Here is a 14,945-nt window from a genome sequence, read left to right on the forward strand (position 1 = left end):
GGCGGGCCCTGGGCCGGGACAGAGGGGTCCAACCTCCACAGCGAGCCTGAGAGGGCCGGCCTCGGGCCTGCGCCGGGGACAGAGAGTTCGCAGACAGAATTCTGGACAGACGGACAGACTGAGCCCTGGGCAGCTAGCCTTGGAGTAGAGACCGAGAGGCCCAAGCGAAAGACGGAGCCAGACAGGTCCAGCCTCCGGACGCATCCAGAAAGGAGCTGGTCAGAGCTGGAGACGACCTGTCCTTGGACGGAGACTGGGACAGATGGCCTTTGGACTGATCCGCGCAGGTCCGACCTCCAGTTTCAGCCCGAGGAGGCCAGCCCCTGGACACAGCCAGGGATTGATAGGCCCTGGACAGAGCTGGAAACACATGGGTCACAGACTCAACCAGAGAGGGTCAAGTCCTGGGCTGATAACCTCTGGACCCATCAGAACAGTTCCAACCTCCAGACTCACCCAGAAGGAGCCTGTCCCTCAAAGGAGCCAAGTGCTGATGGCTCCCGGAAAGAATTGTACACTGATGGCTCCAGGACACAACAGGATATTGAAGGTCCCTGGACAGAGCCATACACTGATGGCTCCCAGAAAAAACAGGATACTGAAACAGCCAGGAAACAGCCTGGCACTGGTGGTTTCCAAACACAACAGGATACTGATGGCTCCTGGACACAACCTAGCACTGATGGTTCCCAGACAGCACCTGGGACAGACTGCCTCTTGGGAGAGCCTGAGGATGGCCCATTAGAGGAACCAGAACCTGGGAAATTGGTGACTCACCTGTACTCTCACCTGAAGTGTAGCCCTCTGTGCCCTGTGCCCCGCCTCATCATCACCCCTGAGACCCCAGAGCCTGAGGCCCAATCAGTGGGACCCCCCTCCCGGGTTGAGGGGGGCAGTGGCGGCTTCTCCTCTGCCTCTTCTTTCGACGAGTCTGAGGATGACGTGGTGGCCGGGGGCGGAGGTGCCAGCGATCCCGAGGACAGGTCTGGGGTGAGTGGGACCCATCCTGCCCGTGAACCACATCCCCCAAAACTCCTTATTCCCCTGCCTTTGCTTAGGAAGTTCTCTACCCATTTACTCTTAGTTGCCCACCAGCAATTTCATCTCCAGGAACCTCTTCCATCCACTGACCTCCTCTCTCTGACAGCCAGGTTACTAATTCACTACAGGCACCCCCTCTTCATTCTCTCCTTTCCTCTGCCTGTACTGTCTCCACTCCTGGGGGTCTACAATGGAGGGCCACTGACCGACTTCATGGGGCCCACGAGCCCCTGAAATTATAGGACTAAGGAGACTGCTGTGCGTGTTCACATATATTGTTGCAGCGAGGGTCTGACATCTGTCTCATCCTCTGGAATCTGAAGAACACTGGAATACGGAGACAGGCAGGGTGCACTTTCTACCCCACATTTCTTCATCTGGGGCCTGTGGCTGCCTTAAAGGGTCACAGACCTTCACCACCCCTTAGCCCATTTGTATGTACAACGGGAGCAAAGCGATTCCCCCAGCTTTCATCAGCTTAGCAAAAGGGCTGTGTGAACTGCAAACGCCAAAGGATCCTTGGCCTAGCCGGAAGCTCACCTGGTTTCCCCTGTGACCCTAGGTCCGCAAGGAGCCCCCTGCACACTCTTGTTTACTTCATCCACCCTCGCCCCCAGCTTGGGTGTGGCTCTCCCCTGGTGAATCAGGAGGGCTGGCTGAGCAGGTTGAGGGAGGGCAGGACAGAGCAGAGGCCGGTGTGAAACTGGAGAGCCTCCTGTGGGGCTGGGAGCGGCGTCGGGAGCCCATCAGCTTGCCAGCTGAAGCCTCTCATTGCTCTGGGGCCCCTGGCTGGAGTCTGCTCTGAGCCCCCCTCACCCCACATGCCTTCCTTGGGGACGTGTTCACACATGTGGCCCTAGCTGTGAGAGACAGACCTGCCTTAACCTGCCTGTGCCCGTGCGCAGGGGCTGACGCTCCTGGGCCCCATTGCTTTTTTCTCTCTGCCTGTCCTCTCACTTCCTTGGCATCTCAGAACAGCTGGGCTGGAAGTGGGTGAATAATAATAATAACAACTAGTACTCACTCATGTTTAGCCCTGTGCTAAGTGTTGTGCTTTTATTAACTCACTCACTCCTCACAGCAGCGGTACTTTTTTTTTTTTAATCTGAGACAGTCTCCCTATGTTGCCCAGGCTGGAGTGCAGTGGTGCGATCCCGGCTCACTGCAGCCTTTGCTTCCCAGGTTCAAGTGATTCTCCTGCCTCAGCCTCCTGAGTAGCTGAGACACCAGGCACCTGCCATCACTCCTGGCTCATTTCTGTATTTTGAGTAGAGACGGGGTTTCATTATGTTGGCCAGGCTGGCCTCAAAACTCCTGACCTCAAGTTATCCACCTGCCCCAGCCTCCCGAAGTGCTGGAATTACTGGCATGAGCCACTGCGCCTGGCTGAGGTAGATACTATTGTTATCACCTTTTACGGATGAGGAAACTGAGGCACAGAGAGGTCAAGTCACTTGTCCAAGGATATACACCTTGGAAAATGCAGATTGGATTCTAATCCTTACTGTACACCAGGCACTGTTTTTTTTTTCTTTTTCTTTCTTTTTTTTTTTTTTTTTTGGTCTTTTTTGTTGTTAAACTTGTTTTCTGTCTTTTTTATCTCAAAATAGCATCTGTCTTAATTAAGGGCTTTGTATGTGTTAACTTTGAATCCTTACGACAGCAGTGAGATCGTCTCCATTCAACAGATGGCGGCCAGGCTCAGTGGCCCAAACCTGTAATCCCAGCACTTTGGGAGGCCGAGGCAGGGGGATCACCTAAGGTCAGGAGTTCAAGACCAGCCTGGCCAACATGGTAAACCCTGTCTCTACTAAAATACAAAAATTAGCCAGGTGTGTGATGGTGGGCACCTGTAATCCCAGCTACTCGGAGGCTGAGGCAGGATAATCGCTTGAATGTGGGAGGCGGAGGTTGCAGTAGCCGAGATTGCACCACTGCCCTCCAACCTGGGTGACAGAGCAAGACTCAGTCTCAAAAAAAACAGATGGGGAAGCTGAGGCATAGAGAGGTGAGATTCTTTTTGCTTAGGGTTGCCCACATCAAGTCAGAGCCAGGATTCTAACTCGGTTCTGACTGAGTTTCAAACCCGTCATTTAAACTCTGCAGTATGTGGCTCTGTTCCTAACTTATCTCCCTCCCAGGCCTCCCTATCTTCAGTTTTTTTCTCATCCTTCCAGAATCTGCCTCTATGGCCCAGCTCTGTCTGCTCAGGTGCCCTCTCTGAGAGCAGTCAGGGGCTCAGTGCTGCGTTCAGAACCTCCGGTCTCGAGGTGCCTTCCCAGAATCAGCTTCCTTCCCTCCTCCTGACCCCCTCTGCCGTAACTAGGCCTGAGTACACGCTGTTCCTTGAACACCCTGCTGTCATCCTGCCTCCATGCATTGCTCAAGCCGTTCCCACTGCCCAGCATACCCTTGCTTCCTTCTCCCTTAATTTTGAAATCCCATCTGACCGTAAAGGCTCAGCTTCCTTTCTCTCTTTCCTCCTTCCTTCCTTCTCACCATGGTGTCCTTTTTTTTTTTATTGTGTTCCTTTTCTTTTTCTTTTTTTTGCTAGGGATGGGGTCTCGCTATCTTGCCCAGGCTGGCCTTGAACTCCTGGGCTCAACCGATCCTCCTGCCTTGGCCTCCCAAAGCGCTAGAATTACAGGTGTGCTATCTTGTTCTTCTACTCAGACAAAAATCATTCCCTAAGCCCCTACTATGTGTTTTGTCCTATGTTAACTTTGCTGGGGAAACAGCAGTGGCCAAGACACTCATGGAGCTCCCAGGCCCATGAGAGACAGACCTATCAGCAGACAGTCACAGTTCAGAGTGATCAGGAGGATGTGGAGCCCAGAGGAGGTCACTGGCCAGACATAGGGTATCAGAGAGGGCTTCCTGGAGGAAGAGGCATATAAGCTGAGGTCATTGTGAAAAAAGTGTGAGAAAGCCCAGATAAGCCATCAGATCTAACTCTTTTTTTTTTTTGTGGGGATGGTGGTGAGGGACCGGAGTTTCGCTCTGTTGCCCAGGCTGGAGTGCAATGGCACGATCTCAACTCACCGCAATGTCTATCTCCTGGGTTCAAGTGAGTGAATCTATATTTTTAAAACCTGAACCAGGCCGGCCGCGGTAGCTCACACCTGTACTCCCAGCACTTTGGGAGGCTTAGGCAGGTGGATCACGAGATCAAGAGTTTGAGACCAGCCTGACCAACATGGTGAAACCCCGTCTCTACTAAAAATACAAAAGTTAGCAGCCAGGTGCAGTGGCTCATGTCTGTAATCCTGGCACTTTGGGAGGCCAAGGCGGGCAGATCACGAGCTCAGGAGATCGAGAACATCCTGGCCAACATGGTGAAACCCCATCTCTACTAAATACAAAAAAAAAATACACACAAAAAAAACAAACAAGTTGGGAGTGGTGGCATGCACCTGTAACCCCCACTACTTGGGAGCCTGAGCCAGGAGAATTGCTTGAACCCAGAAGGTGGAGGTTGCAGTGAGCTGAGATCGCACCACTGCACTCCAGCCTGGGTGACAGAGCAAGACTGTCTCAAAAAACAAAAACTTGAACCATGATCAGCAGTAAAGAAGACATTTACATTATAACCAGTGCAGACCAAGGTATATGTTTCATGAAACAAGCCTTTCCCCTGCTCTACAGGTGCACGCATATTTTCTGTCCTATTCTTCTTTTTAAATGCTGGTTGCAACCCACTAACTTATTTCATGTGACCTGCATGACATCCGGCTCTGTAACCCAAAGTCAAGTTACCTCCCCTCTGTTAGCCTCAATGTCCTCATCTACAGAATAGAAATAAACACTCATTGATTCAGTGCAGCATGTGTGTATATGGGGCACTGCACTTTACAGGTTCTCAGTAAATGTTATTATGGCCAGGAGCAGTGGTTCATGCATAGAACCCCAGCACCTGGGGAGGCCGAGGCAGGAGGATCGCTTGAGACCAGGAGTTTGAGACCAACTTGGGCAACATCGGGAGACCCAATCTCTACAAAAAAAAATTTTTTTTTAATTACCCGGGCCAGGCACAGTGGCTTGCCGGGCAGGGTGGCTCATGCCTGTAATCCCAACACTTTGGAAGGCTGAGGTGGGTGGATCACTTGAGGTCAGGAGTTCGAGACCAGCCTGGCCAACACGGTGAAATCCCATCTCTACTAAAAGTACAAAAATTAGGCGGCCGGGTGTGGTGGCTCACGCCTGTAATCCCAGCACCTGGGGAGGCCGAGGCAGGCAGATCACAAAGGGAGGACCTAGCAGAGTCATCCCTTGATCCCTGGGCAGCCTGGTGCCAAAGCTCTACCACTGCCTGACGAACATGGTGAAACCCCGTCTCTACTAAAAATACAAAAATTAGCGGGGCGTGGTGGACGTGTGCCTGTAATCCCAGCTATTCAGGAGGCTGAGGCAAGAGAATCGGCTTGAACCTGGGAGGTGAGCCGAGATGGTGCCACTGCACTCCAGCCTGGGTGACAGAGGGAGACTCCGTCTCAAAAAAAGAACAAATAACAAAAAACAAATAACCAGGCATGGTGGCAGACACCTGTAATTCCAGCTACTCAGGAGGCTGTGGCAGGAGAATTGGTTGAATGTGGGAGGCAGAGGTTGCAGTGAGCCAAGATGGTGCCACTGCACTCCAGCCTGGGCAACAGAGCGAGATTGTCTCAAAGAAAAAAAAAAGTCCCCGGGCATGATGGTGCACAAGTGTGGTCCCAGCTACTCAGGAGGCTGAGGCGAGATAATTGCTTGAACCCAGGAGTTTGAGGCTGCAGTGGTTGCGCCACTGCACTCCAGCTTGGGTGACAAAATGAGACTCTGTCTCAGAAAAAAAAGGAAATCATCATTTACGTTCCTCTCAATTTCTCTTGGCTTTGCAGGCCCCTGTCTTTGTCTCTCTTTCCTGTCTCTGATTCATCCTCTCCCTTGCTTCAATCTGTAAATGTTGCCTCTTCTAATTGAGGTCACACAAAGATCCCCCAAAGTCACACCTACCCCCAAAGTTGGCCAAGCGGCTGATGCGGGAGGCAGGCACCTTGCGTTCTCGAGAGCGGTCACTCAGCTGGGAAATGGGGACAAGGTCTGAATGCGGGAAAGTGGACATCCTCCCCAGAGAGTGCAGCCACCCTCCCACCACACCCTTCCCCAAGCTCACGGGGCCAGCAGTTTTCGTGGGGTGTTGCTGGGTGGGTGGGGGTAATGATACCTGGAGCCGGGGTGTCTTCCTGGGACGGGCCTCCCGTGCCCTGCGAATGTCCTCCTCACCCAGGCCTCTCCCAGGCCCACCCTGGTAAAACTTTTGGGCCCAAGAACCTCCACATGGCCCCTGCAAGAGACATACTTTGATTAGGAGGGGAGGACATGGGATCACCTGGCCCTTCTGGGTCCCTCCTGTCCTTTTACTCTACGAAGTCTCCCTCAGCCTCTTCCCCTTGGGGACCTGCTCCCCAGCCTCTTACCCAGTGGTGGGGCCCAGGCCCCAGGGCCCCACAAGGCCGACCAACAGTCTGGCCCAGCTGTCCACCGGTCCCCCGAAGTAGGCCCCCCACCTTCAGCCACATTGCCTGGAGGAGAAGAGGAGGGATTATTCAGGTGGGAGTTGCCTGGCTTCTTGGCCAGGCCCCCATGTTCCTCTGTGTCCACCCTCTCTGATTTCCACCCACCAAATACTTCCTCCACTATTAATAGATTCCCACAGTTTCTCCTGGTTCTCCCCTGGTTGCTAAGAACCCTTAGCTCTTCCTGCGCGCCTCCCAAAACCCACTTTCCCCCTCTCCCAACCCTCGCCGTTGCTAGGGTCCTCCCCCGTTTCTAGACACCCACAGTTCCTCAGGAGCTACCTCTCCACTTCTCTGAAACCCCCTTCGTTGCTATGCACTGCCTTCCCCTCTGTTGGCCCTATAGGCACCCGCAATTCCTCCGGTGTCCCCCCGCCCGATCCCCACCCCGTTACTGGGCACCTCCCCCAGTTGCTAAGCACCCACTGCTGTCAGCCTCGGATTCCGCAACTTGCTGGGGGCCTCCTGTGCTTCCGGGAGCCTCAGCATGCCCGCCCCCTTCGGCCAGCCAACCAACGGCGCGGCAGCAACTCACTGACTGGCACGGAGTTTCCCCATCTGTGCGCAGGGGAATGGGCCAGGAGCGAGGCCCGAGCGTTGGAGTCGGGAATTAGGGTGGGCGTCCGGGGGCCCACCTTTGGGGATTGCTGAGGCATCGCGGGAGCCCAAGAATGCCCTGTCTGCCCTTCCACTCACCCCAAAGTGCCTTGTACGCGACAGACCCTTCTGTTCCCTACACTATCTTTCCTGCAAAGTCTCCCTTACAAACCTGACGCCTCTCTTCTGCACGAATATCTTGCCAACCTCCCTTCTTATTTTTACCCCTGGCAGGCTCAACACATCTCCTATGAATACACATTCTTCCCAGCAAACATTTCCCTTGCACATGGAGCCCCTCCACTTTGCACAAACACCCACATTCTGGCACCCAACCTCCTTCCTAGCGCATATAAACCCCTTGCCTTGCTTGCCAACTGTTTCCCGCTCACGCCTTCAACTCTTTCGTGTACATACCCCCCCCACACACACTTGCACACTGAGTCTCTGTTCCCTCACACAGCCTGCTCTCTCTGCTCCCCGCCCACCTGCGGGATGGTGCGACTGGGAGCCCTCTGCTTCCTGTAGGCTTGACATTTCCCAGAACACACTCAGCCAAGATTCCCAGTGCTGAGTCAGGAACCTTGGCATCCCAGAAAACCAGCTCCCATCCTATGTGTGTGTGTGTGTGTGTGTGTGTGCGCGCGCGCGCCTTGGAAAGCCTGCTCTCCCCACAACAGGCTGACTCACCCACTTCTCTCGGTCTGGAATAGAAGCAGCTGGTTGGGGCATCTTTCCCACCACTGGGAGAGGTAGGGATGCCGATGCTTCCCCCACAGAACCCAGCTGTCCCAACCCCTCTTGTCGGGAATCAGGCCTCTTTGTCTCTATTCCCGTACTGTGTAACCTCAGAAAAGCCCTCATCCCTCTCTGAACTTCTCCTTCCCAACCTGTATGATGTATTGGGTGGGCTCCTGCCTTTGACTTCTCATTGGTCTGTGAAGAGGTGACCCATTTTAGAGCCTTGGACCTGTACCCAGTGTCTCCCCCAGCTGATTCAATTTCAAGACAATCCACCTCCTGTCCCCCTTCAGACATGAAGGGCTGACTCAGGAGCTGGGTGGCAGCTCAGCCTCAGGGGCGAAATATATCAAAATCACCTAGGACAATAAATAATACCACTGGGCTACAACTGACAGTGCCAGGCCTGGGGCCACATGCTTCACATATATGAGATCATATAGCCCCGTATCTGCAAACAAAGGGTAGAGGCCGGCGGATCTCTGAGCCTCCATCCTCGTGTAAAATGGAGCCGTGGCATCCCTATTGTTCAGTCTTGGAGAATGACCTGAAATCGTGTCAGGGTCTGATACAGAACAAGTGCTCTATACATGAGAGAGATTTCTCACGGAAAATTAAATGGAGCGTAAGTCATTTGCTCAGGGTAGCGGAGCTGGGAACTGGCAGAGGAAGGTCTCGAACCCACACCCGTGGGATCTCCAAGTCTTTGAAAGTTTGTCCTGCCCCTGCGTGAAGAATGGGCGCAGGGCTGAACTCGTCACCGGGGGTTTTAGGGAAGGTTGAACTTGTCATTCAACCGTGTACAGAGGGTGGATTAGTCACAGGGGTGGAGGGAAGGGGCCCACTGGCGCGCCACCAAGACCCCAGTGCCCTAGATGCATACCTGGTCGCGCTTCGGACGCTCAGAGGTAAACCCCCTCCCCTTGGGAGGCGGAGTCAGACGAGGCTCCGTCTCGTTCCGTTGCGCCACGTCCGGTGGGGCGGGGCTTCGGGGCTTTCCCCTGTAAGGGGAGTATCGGTTAACCCTTGCGCAGCGGGGCGGGCTGGAGCTCCGCGGGCCGGAACCCGAGAGTCGGGGCTCCCCAGCCACACCCCTCGCGGGATTTAAAGGGATAGGAGTGGCCGGGTCGGCCGAAGCCCGAACCGAAGGAGCGGGCATGAGGCGCTGCCCGTGCCGTGGGAGCCTGAGCGAGGCGGAGGCCGGGGCGCTGCCCGTGGCGGCCCGCGTGGGACTAGAGGCGCCGCGAGGAGGACGGCGGCGGCAGCCGGGACAGCAGCGACCTGGGCCCGGCGCAGGGGCCCCGGCGGGGCGGCCGGAGGGGGGCGGGCCCTGGGCCGGGACAGAGGGGTCCAACCTCCACAGCGAGCCTGAGAGGGCCGGCCTCGGGCCTGCGCCGGGGACAGAGAGTTCGCAGACAGAATTCTGGACAGACGGACAGACTGAGCCCTGGGCAGCTAGCCTTGGAGTAGAGACCGAGAGGCCCAAGCGAAAGACGGAGCCAGACAGGTCCAGCCTCCGGACGCATCCAGAAAGGAGCTGGTCAGAGCTGGAGACGACCTGTCCTTGGACGGAGACTGGGACAGATGGCCTTTGGACTGATCCGCGCAGGTCCGACCTCCAGTTTCAGCCCGAGGAGGCCAGCCCCTGGACACAGCCAGGGATTGATAGGCCCTGGACAGAGCTGGAAACACATGGGTCACAGACTCAACCAGAGAGGGTCAAGTCCTGGGCTGATAACCTCTGGACCCATCAGAACAGTTCCAACCTCCAGACTCACCCAGAAGGAGCCTGTCCCTCAAAGGAGCCAAGTGCTGATGGCTCCCGGAAAGAATTGTACACTGATGGCTCCAGGACACAACAGGATATTGAAGGTCCCTGGACAGAGCCATACACTGATGGCTCCCAGAAAAAACAGGATACTGAAACAGCCAGGAAACAGCCTGGCACTGGTGGTTTCCAAACACAACAGGATACTGATGGCTCCTGGACACAACCTAGCACTGATGGTTCCCAGACAGCACCTGGGACAGACTGCCTCTTGGGAGAGCCTGAGGATGGCCCATTAGAGGAACCAGAACCTGGGAAATTGGTGACTCACCTGTACTCTCACCTGAAGTGTAGCCCTCTGTGCCCTGTGCCCCGCCTCATCATCACCCCTGAGACCCCAGAGCCTGAGGCCCAATCAGTGGGACCCCCCTCCCGGGTTGAGGGGGGCAGTGGCGGCTTCTCCTCTGCCTCTTCTTTCGACGAGTCTGAGGATGACGTGGTGGCCGGGGGCGGAGGTGCCAGCGATCCCGAGGACAGGTCTGGGGTGAGTGGGACCCATCCTGCCCGTGAACCACATCCCCCAAAACTCCTTATTCCCCTGCCTTTGCTTAGGAAGTTCTCTACCCATTTACTCTTAGTTGCCCACCAGCAATTTCATCTCCAGGAACCTCTTCCATCCACTGACCTCCTCTCTCTGACAGCCAGGTTACTAATTCACTACAGGCACCCCCTCTTCATTCTCTCCTTTCCTCTGCCTGTACTGTCTCCACTCCTGGGGGTCTACAATGGAGGGCCACTGACCGACTTCATGGGGCCCACGAGCCCCTGAAATTATAGGACTAAGGAGACTGCTGTGCGTGTTCACATATATTGTTGCAGCGAGGGTCTGACATCTGTCTCATCCTCTGGAATCTGAAGAACACTGGAATACGGAGACAGGCAGGGTGCACTTTCTACCCCACATTTCTTCATCTGGGGCCTGTGGCTGCCTTAAAGGGTCACAGACCTTCACCACCCCTTAGCCCATTTGTATGTACAACGGGAGCAAAGCGATTCCCCCAGCTTTCATCAGCTTAGCAAAAGGGCTGTGTGAACTGCAAACGCCAAAGGATCCTTGGCCTAGCCGGAAGCTCACCTGGTTTCCCCTGTGACCCTAGGTCCGCAAGGAGCCCCCTGCACACTCTTGTTTACTTCATCCACCCTCGCCCCCAGCTTGGGTGTGGCTCTCCCCTGGTGAATCAGGAGGGCTGGCTGAGCAGGTTGAGGGAGGGCAGGACAGAGCAGAGGCCGGTGTGAAACTGGAGAGCCTCCTGTGGGGCTGGGAGCGGCGTCGGGAGCCCATCAGCTTGCCAGCTGAAGCCTCTCATTGCTCTGGGGCCCCTGGCTGGAGTCTGCTCTGAGCCCCCCTCACCCCACATGCCTTCCTTGGGGACGTGTTCACACATGTGGCCCTAGCTGTGAGAGACAGACCTGCCTTAACCTGCCTGTGCCCGTGCGCAGGGGCTGACGCTCCTGGGCCCCATTGCTTTTTTCTCTCTGCCTGTCCTCTCACTTCCTTGGCATCTCAGAACAGCTGGGCTGGAAGTGGGTGAATAATAATAATAACAACTAGTACTCACTCATGTTTAGCCCTGTGCTAAGTGTTGTGCTTTTATTAACTCACTCACTCCTCACAGCAGCGGTACTTTTTTTTTTTTAATCTGAGACAGTCTCCCTATGTTGCCCAGGCTGGAGTGCAGTGGTGCGATCCCGGCTCACTGCAGCCTTTGCTTCCCAGGTTCAAGTGATTCTCCTGCCTCAGCCTCCTGAGTAGCTGAGACACCAGGCACCTGCCATCACTCCTGGCTCATTTCTGTATTTTGAGTAGAGACGGGGTTTCATTATGTTGGCCAGGCTGGCCTCAAAACTCCTGACCTCAAGTTATCCACCTGCCCCAGCCTCCCGAAGTGCTGGAATTACTGGCATGAGCCACTGCGCCTGGCTGAGGTAGATACTATTGTTATCACCTTTTACGGATGAGGAAACTGAGGCACAGAGAGGTCAAGTCACTTGTCCAAGGATATACACCTTGGAAAATGCAGATTGGATTCTAATCCTTACTGTACACCAGGCACTGTTTTTTTTTTCTTTTTCTTTCTTTTTTTTTTTTTTTTTTGGTCTTTTTTGTTGTTAAACTTGTTTTCTGTCTTTTTTATCTCAAAATAGCATCTGTCTTAATTAAGGGCTTTGTATGTGTTAACTTTGAATCCTTACGACAGCAGTGAGATCGTCTCCATTCAACAGATGGCGGCCAGGCTCAGTGGCCCAAACCTGTAATCCCAGCACTTTGGGAGGCCGAGGCAGGGGGATCACCTAAGGTCAGGAGTTCAAGACCAGCCTGGCCAACATGGTAAACCCTGTCTCTACTAAAATACAAAAATTAGCCAGGTGTGTGATGGTGGGCACCTGTAATCCCAGCTACTCGGAGGCTGAGGCAGGATAATCGCTTGAATGTGGGAGGCGGAGGTTGCAGTAGCCGAGATTGCACCACTGCCCTCCAACCTGGGTGACAGAGCAAGACTCAGTCTCAAAAAAAACAGATGGGGAAGCTGAGGCATAGAGAGGTGAGATTCTTTTTGCTTAGGGTTGCCCACATCAAGTCAGAGCCAGGATTCTAACTCGGTTCTGACTGAGTTTCAAACCCGTCATTTAAACTCTGCAGTATGTGGCTCTGTTCCTAACTTATCTCCCTCCCAGGCCTCCCTATCTTCAGTTTTTTTCTCATCCTTCCAGAATCTGCCTCTATGGCCCAGCTCTGTCTGCTCAGGTGCCCTCTCTGAGAGCAGTCAGGGGCTCAGTGCTGCGTTCAGAACCTCCGGTCTCGAGGTGCCTTCCCAGAATCAGCTTCCTTCCCTCCTCCTGACCCCCTCTGCCGTAACTAGGCCTGAGTACACGCTGTTCCTTGAACACCCTGCTGTCATCCTGCCTCCATGCATTGCTCAAGCCGTTCCCACTGCCCAGCATACCCTTGCTTCCTTCTCCCTTAATTTTGAAATCCCATCTGACCGTAAAGGCTCAGCTTCCTTTCTCTCTTTCCTCCTTCCTTCCTTCTCACCATGGTGTCCTTTTTTTTTTTATTGTGTTCCTTTTCTTTTTCTTTTTTTTGCTAGGGATGGGGTCTCGCTATCTTGCCCAGGCTGGCCTTGAACTCCTGGGCTCAACCGATCCTCCTGCCTTGGCCTCCCAAAGCGCTAGAATTACAGGTGTGCTATCTTGTTCTTCTACTCAGACAAAAATCATTCCCTAAGCCCCTACTATGTGTTTTGTCCTATGTTAACTTTGCTGGGGAAACAGCAGTGGCCAAGACACTCATGGAGCTCCCAGGCCCATGAGAGACAGACCTATCAGCAGACAGTCACAGTTCAGAGTGATCAGGAGGATGTGGAGCCCAGAGGAGGTCACTGGCCAGACATAGGGTATCAGAGAGGGCTTCCTGGAGGAAGGGGCATATAAGCTGAGGTCATTGTGAAAAAAGTGTGAGAAAGCCCAGATAAGCCATCAGATCTAACTCTTTTTTTTTTTTGTGGGGATGGTGGTGAGGGACCGGAGTTTCGCTCTGTTGCCCAGGCTGGAGTGCAGTGGCGAGATCTTGGCTCACTGCAGCCTCGGCCTCCTATATTCAAGTGATTCTCCTGCCTCAGCCTCCCAAGTAGCTGGGACTACAAGCGCACACCACCACACCTGGCTAATTTTTGTATTTTTAGTAGAGACAAGGTTTCACTATGTTGGCCAGGCTGGTTCTGAGCTCCTGACCTGAGGTGATCTGCTCACTTCAGCCTCCCAAAGTGCTGGGATTACAAGCATGAGCCACTGTGCCTGGCCCAGAGCTAGCATAAAACAGAGAGAGAAGATATTAAATTTATGACTAAGGGGCCAGGTTCACTGCAGCCTTTGCTTCCTGGGTTCAAGTGATTCTCCTGCCTCAGCTTCCTGAGTAGCTGAGACACCAGGTGCCCGCCACCACGCCTGGCTCATTTCTGTATTTTAAGTAGATTATAGGCTCATGCCTATAATCCCAGCACTTGGGGAGGCTGAGGCGGGAAGATTGCTTGAGCCCAGAAATTTGAGACCACCCTGGGCAACATAGTGAGACCTCGTCTCTACTAAAAGGAAAAACGAATTAGCCAGGTGTGGTGGTATATGCCTATTTTCCAGCTATTCGGGAGGCTAAAGCAGGAGGATCACTTGAGCCTGGAAGGCAGAGGTGGCCGTGAGCCACGATCACACCTCTGCACTCCAGCCTGGGCAAGAGTGAGATCCTGTCTCAAAAAAAAAAAAAAAAAAAATTTCGATTAAAAAAATCTCAACTAACATCCTTCAGTCCAAGCATCAAAGAATGTTTCTGGAGCATCTTTTGTGTGCCAGGCCATGTGCTGGGGACATAATCATAACCATGGCAACCCCAGTCTCTGCCCTCATGAGCTTGTAGTGCAGCAAGAGTATAGGGGATAAGCTCCAAGGCACTGGGATCCAACCAGAGCTAGAACCCCAGCGCTGTGTGGGGTGATGCTAGGTAAGTGGCTTCACCTCTAAGACCCTCTGTTTCCTCCTCTGTAACACTGAGACCATAATCTCCCTGGGGTTGTGTTTTTAGAAATTAAGTAGGTTGTGGCACACTAAGTCTTTGTCATTGTGCCTGGAATGTTCCAGGTACTTAGTAAACAGGAACCTTTATTAATCATCTTTTCCCGAGGGCTGGCAGCTGGATTGGGGAGGGACTAGCCCTTCCTGAACCCTGAAGTCCAACACCCTGACTCCCTCTTAAGCTTCCCACTGTCCCAGAGATGTCTGCGAGGTGGCTGGGCCCTGAGGGGGCTGGAGAGATGAACACGCCCCTGATCCTGGGGTAGGAGGGGGATGAGCCATACAACTTCCTTCTCTGGAGGTGACCTACTCTCCCAGTACTTGCTAAGGGACTTGATGTGCTTGTGGGGCGCAGAAGGTATTCCTGTGTGTGTATGTGTTCATGAATCAGACACTACCCCATCTCAAAAAGCTCATAGTGGCCGGGCGTGGTGGCTCACGCCTGTAATCCCAGCACTTTGGGAGGCTGAGGTGGGTGGATCACAAGGTCAGGAGATCGAGACCATCCTGGCAAACATGGTGAAACTCCGTCTCTACTAAAAATACAAAAAAAAATTAGCCGGTGTGGTGGCAGGTGTCTGTAGTCCCAGCTTCTCAGGAGGCTGAGGCAGGAGAATGGC

At 53.9% G+C, this 14,945-nt stretch overlaps 2 protein-coding genes across 2 annotated transcripts in view; one reads left to right on the forward strand and one right to left on the reverse strand.

The window, feature by feature from the left end:
* Positions 1-8,846, reverse strand: part of ADCK4 (aarF domain containing kinase 4) — a 36,815-nt gene extending 27,969 nt beyond the window's left edge. Inside the window, exons 1-4 of the mRNA XM_011952488.1 lie at positions 8,818-8,846; positions 6,498-6,602; positions 6,245-6,364; positions 6,034-6,100 (exon numbers count right to left, since the gene is read on the reverse strand). Of these exons, the coding sequence (XP_011807878.1) occupies positions 6,034-6,100; positions 6,245-6,364; positions 6,498-6,599 (289 nt within the window). The 5' untranslated portion in view covers positions 6,600-6,602; positions 8,818-8,846. The remainder of the gene's footprint in view (positions 1-6,033; positions 6,101-6,244; positions 6,365-6,497; positions 6,603-8,817) is intronic.
* Positions 8,847-8,935: 89 nt separating this feature from the next.
* ITPKC (inositol-trisphosphate 3-kinase C) overlaps positions 8,936-14,945 on the forward strand; it is a 29,887-nt gene continuing 23,877 nt past the window's right edge. The window contains exon 1 of the mRNA XM_011952545.1: positions 8,936-10,246. Coding sequence (XP_011807935.1) covers positions 9,092-10,246 — 1,155 coding nt within the window. The 5' untranslated portion in view covers positions 8,936-9,091. The remainder of the gene's footprint in view (positions 10,247-14,945) is intronic.

Source organism: Colobus angolensis, unplaced genomic scaffold (genome assembly GCF_000951035.1).
Source record: "Colobus angolensis palliatus isolate OR3802 unplaced genomic scaffold, Cang.pa_1.0 Scaffold34, whole genome shotgun sequence".
Taxonomy (NCBI): domain Eukaryota; kingdom Metazoa; phylum Chordata; class Mammalia; order Primates; family Cercopithecidae; genus Colobus; species Colobus angolensis.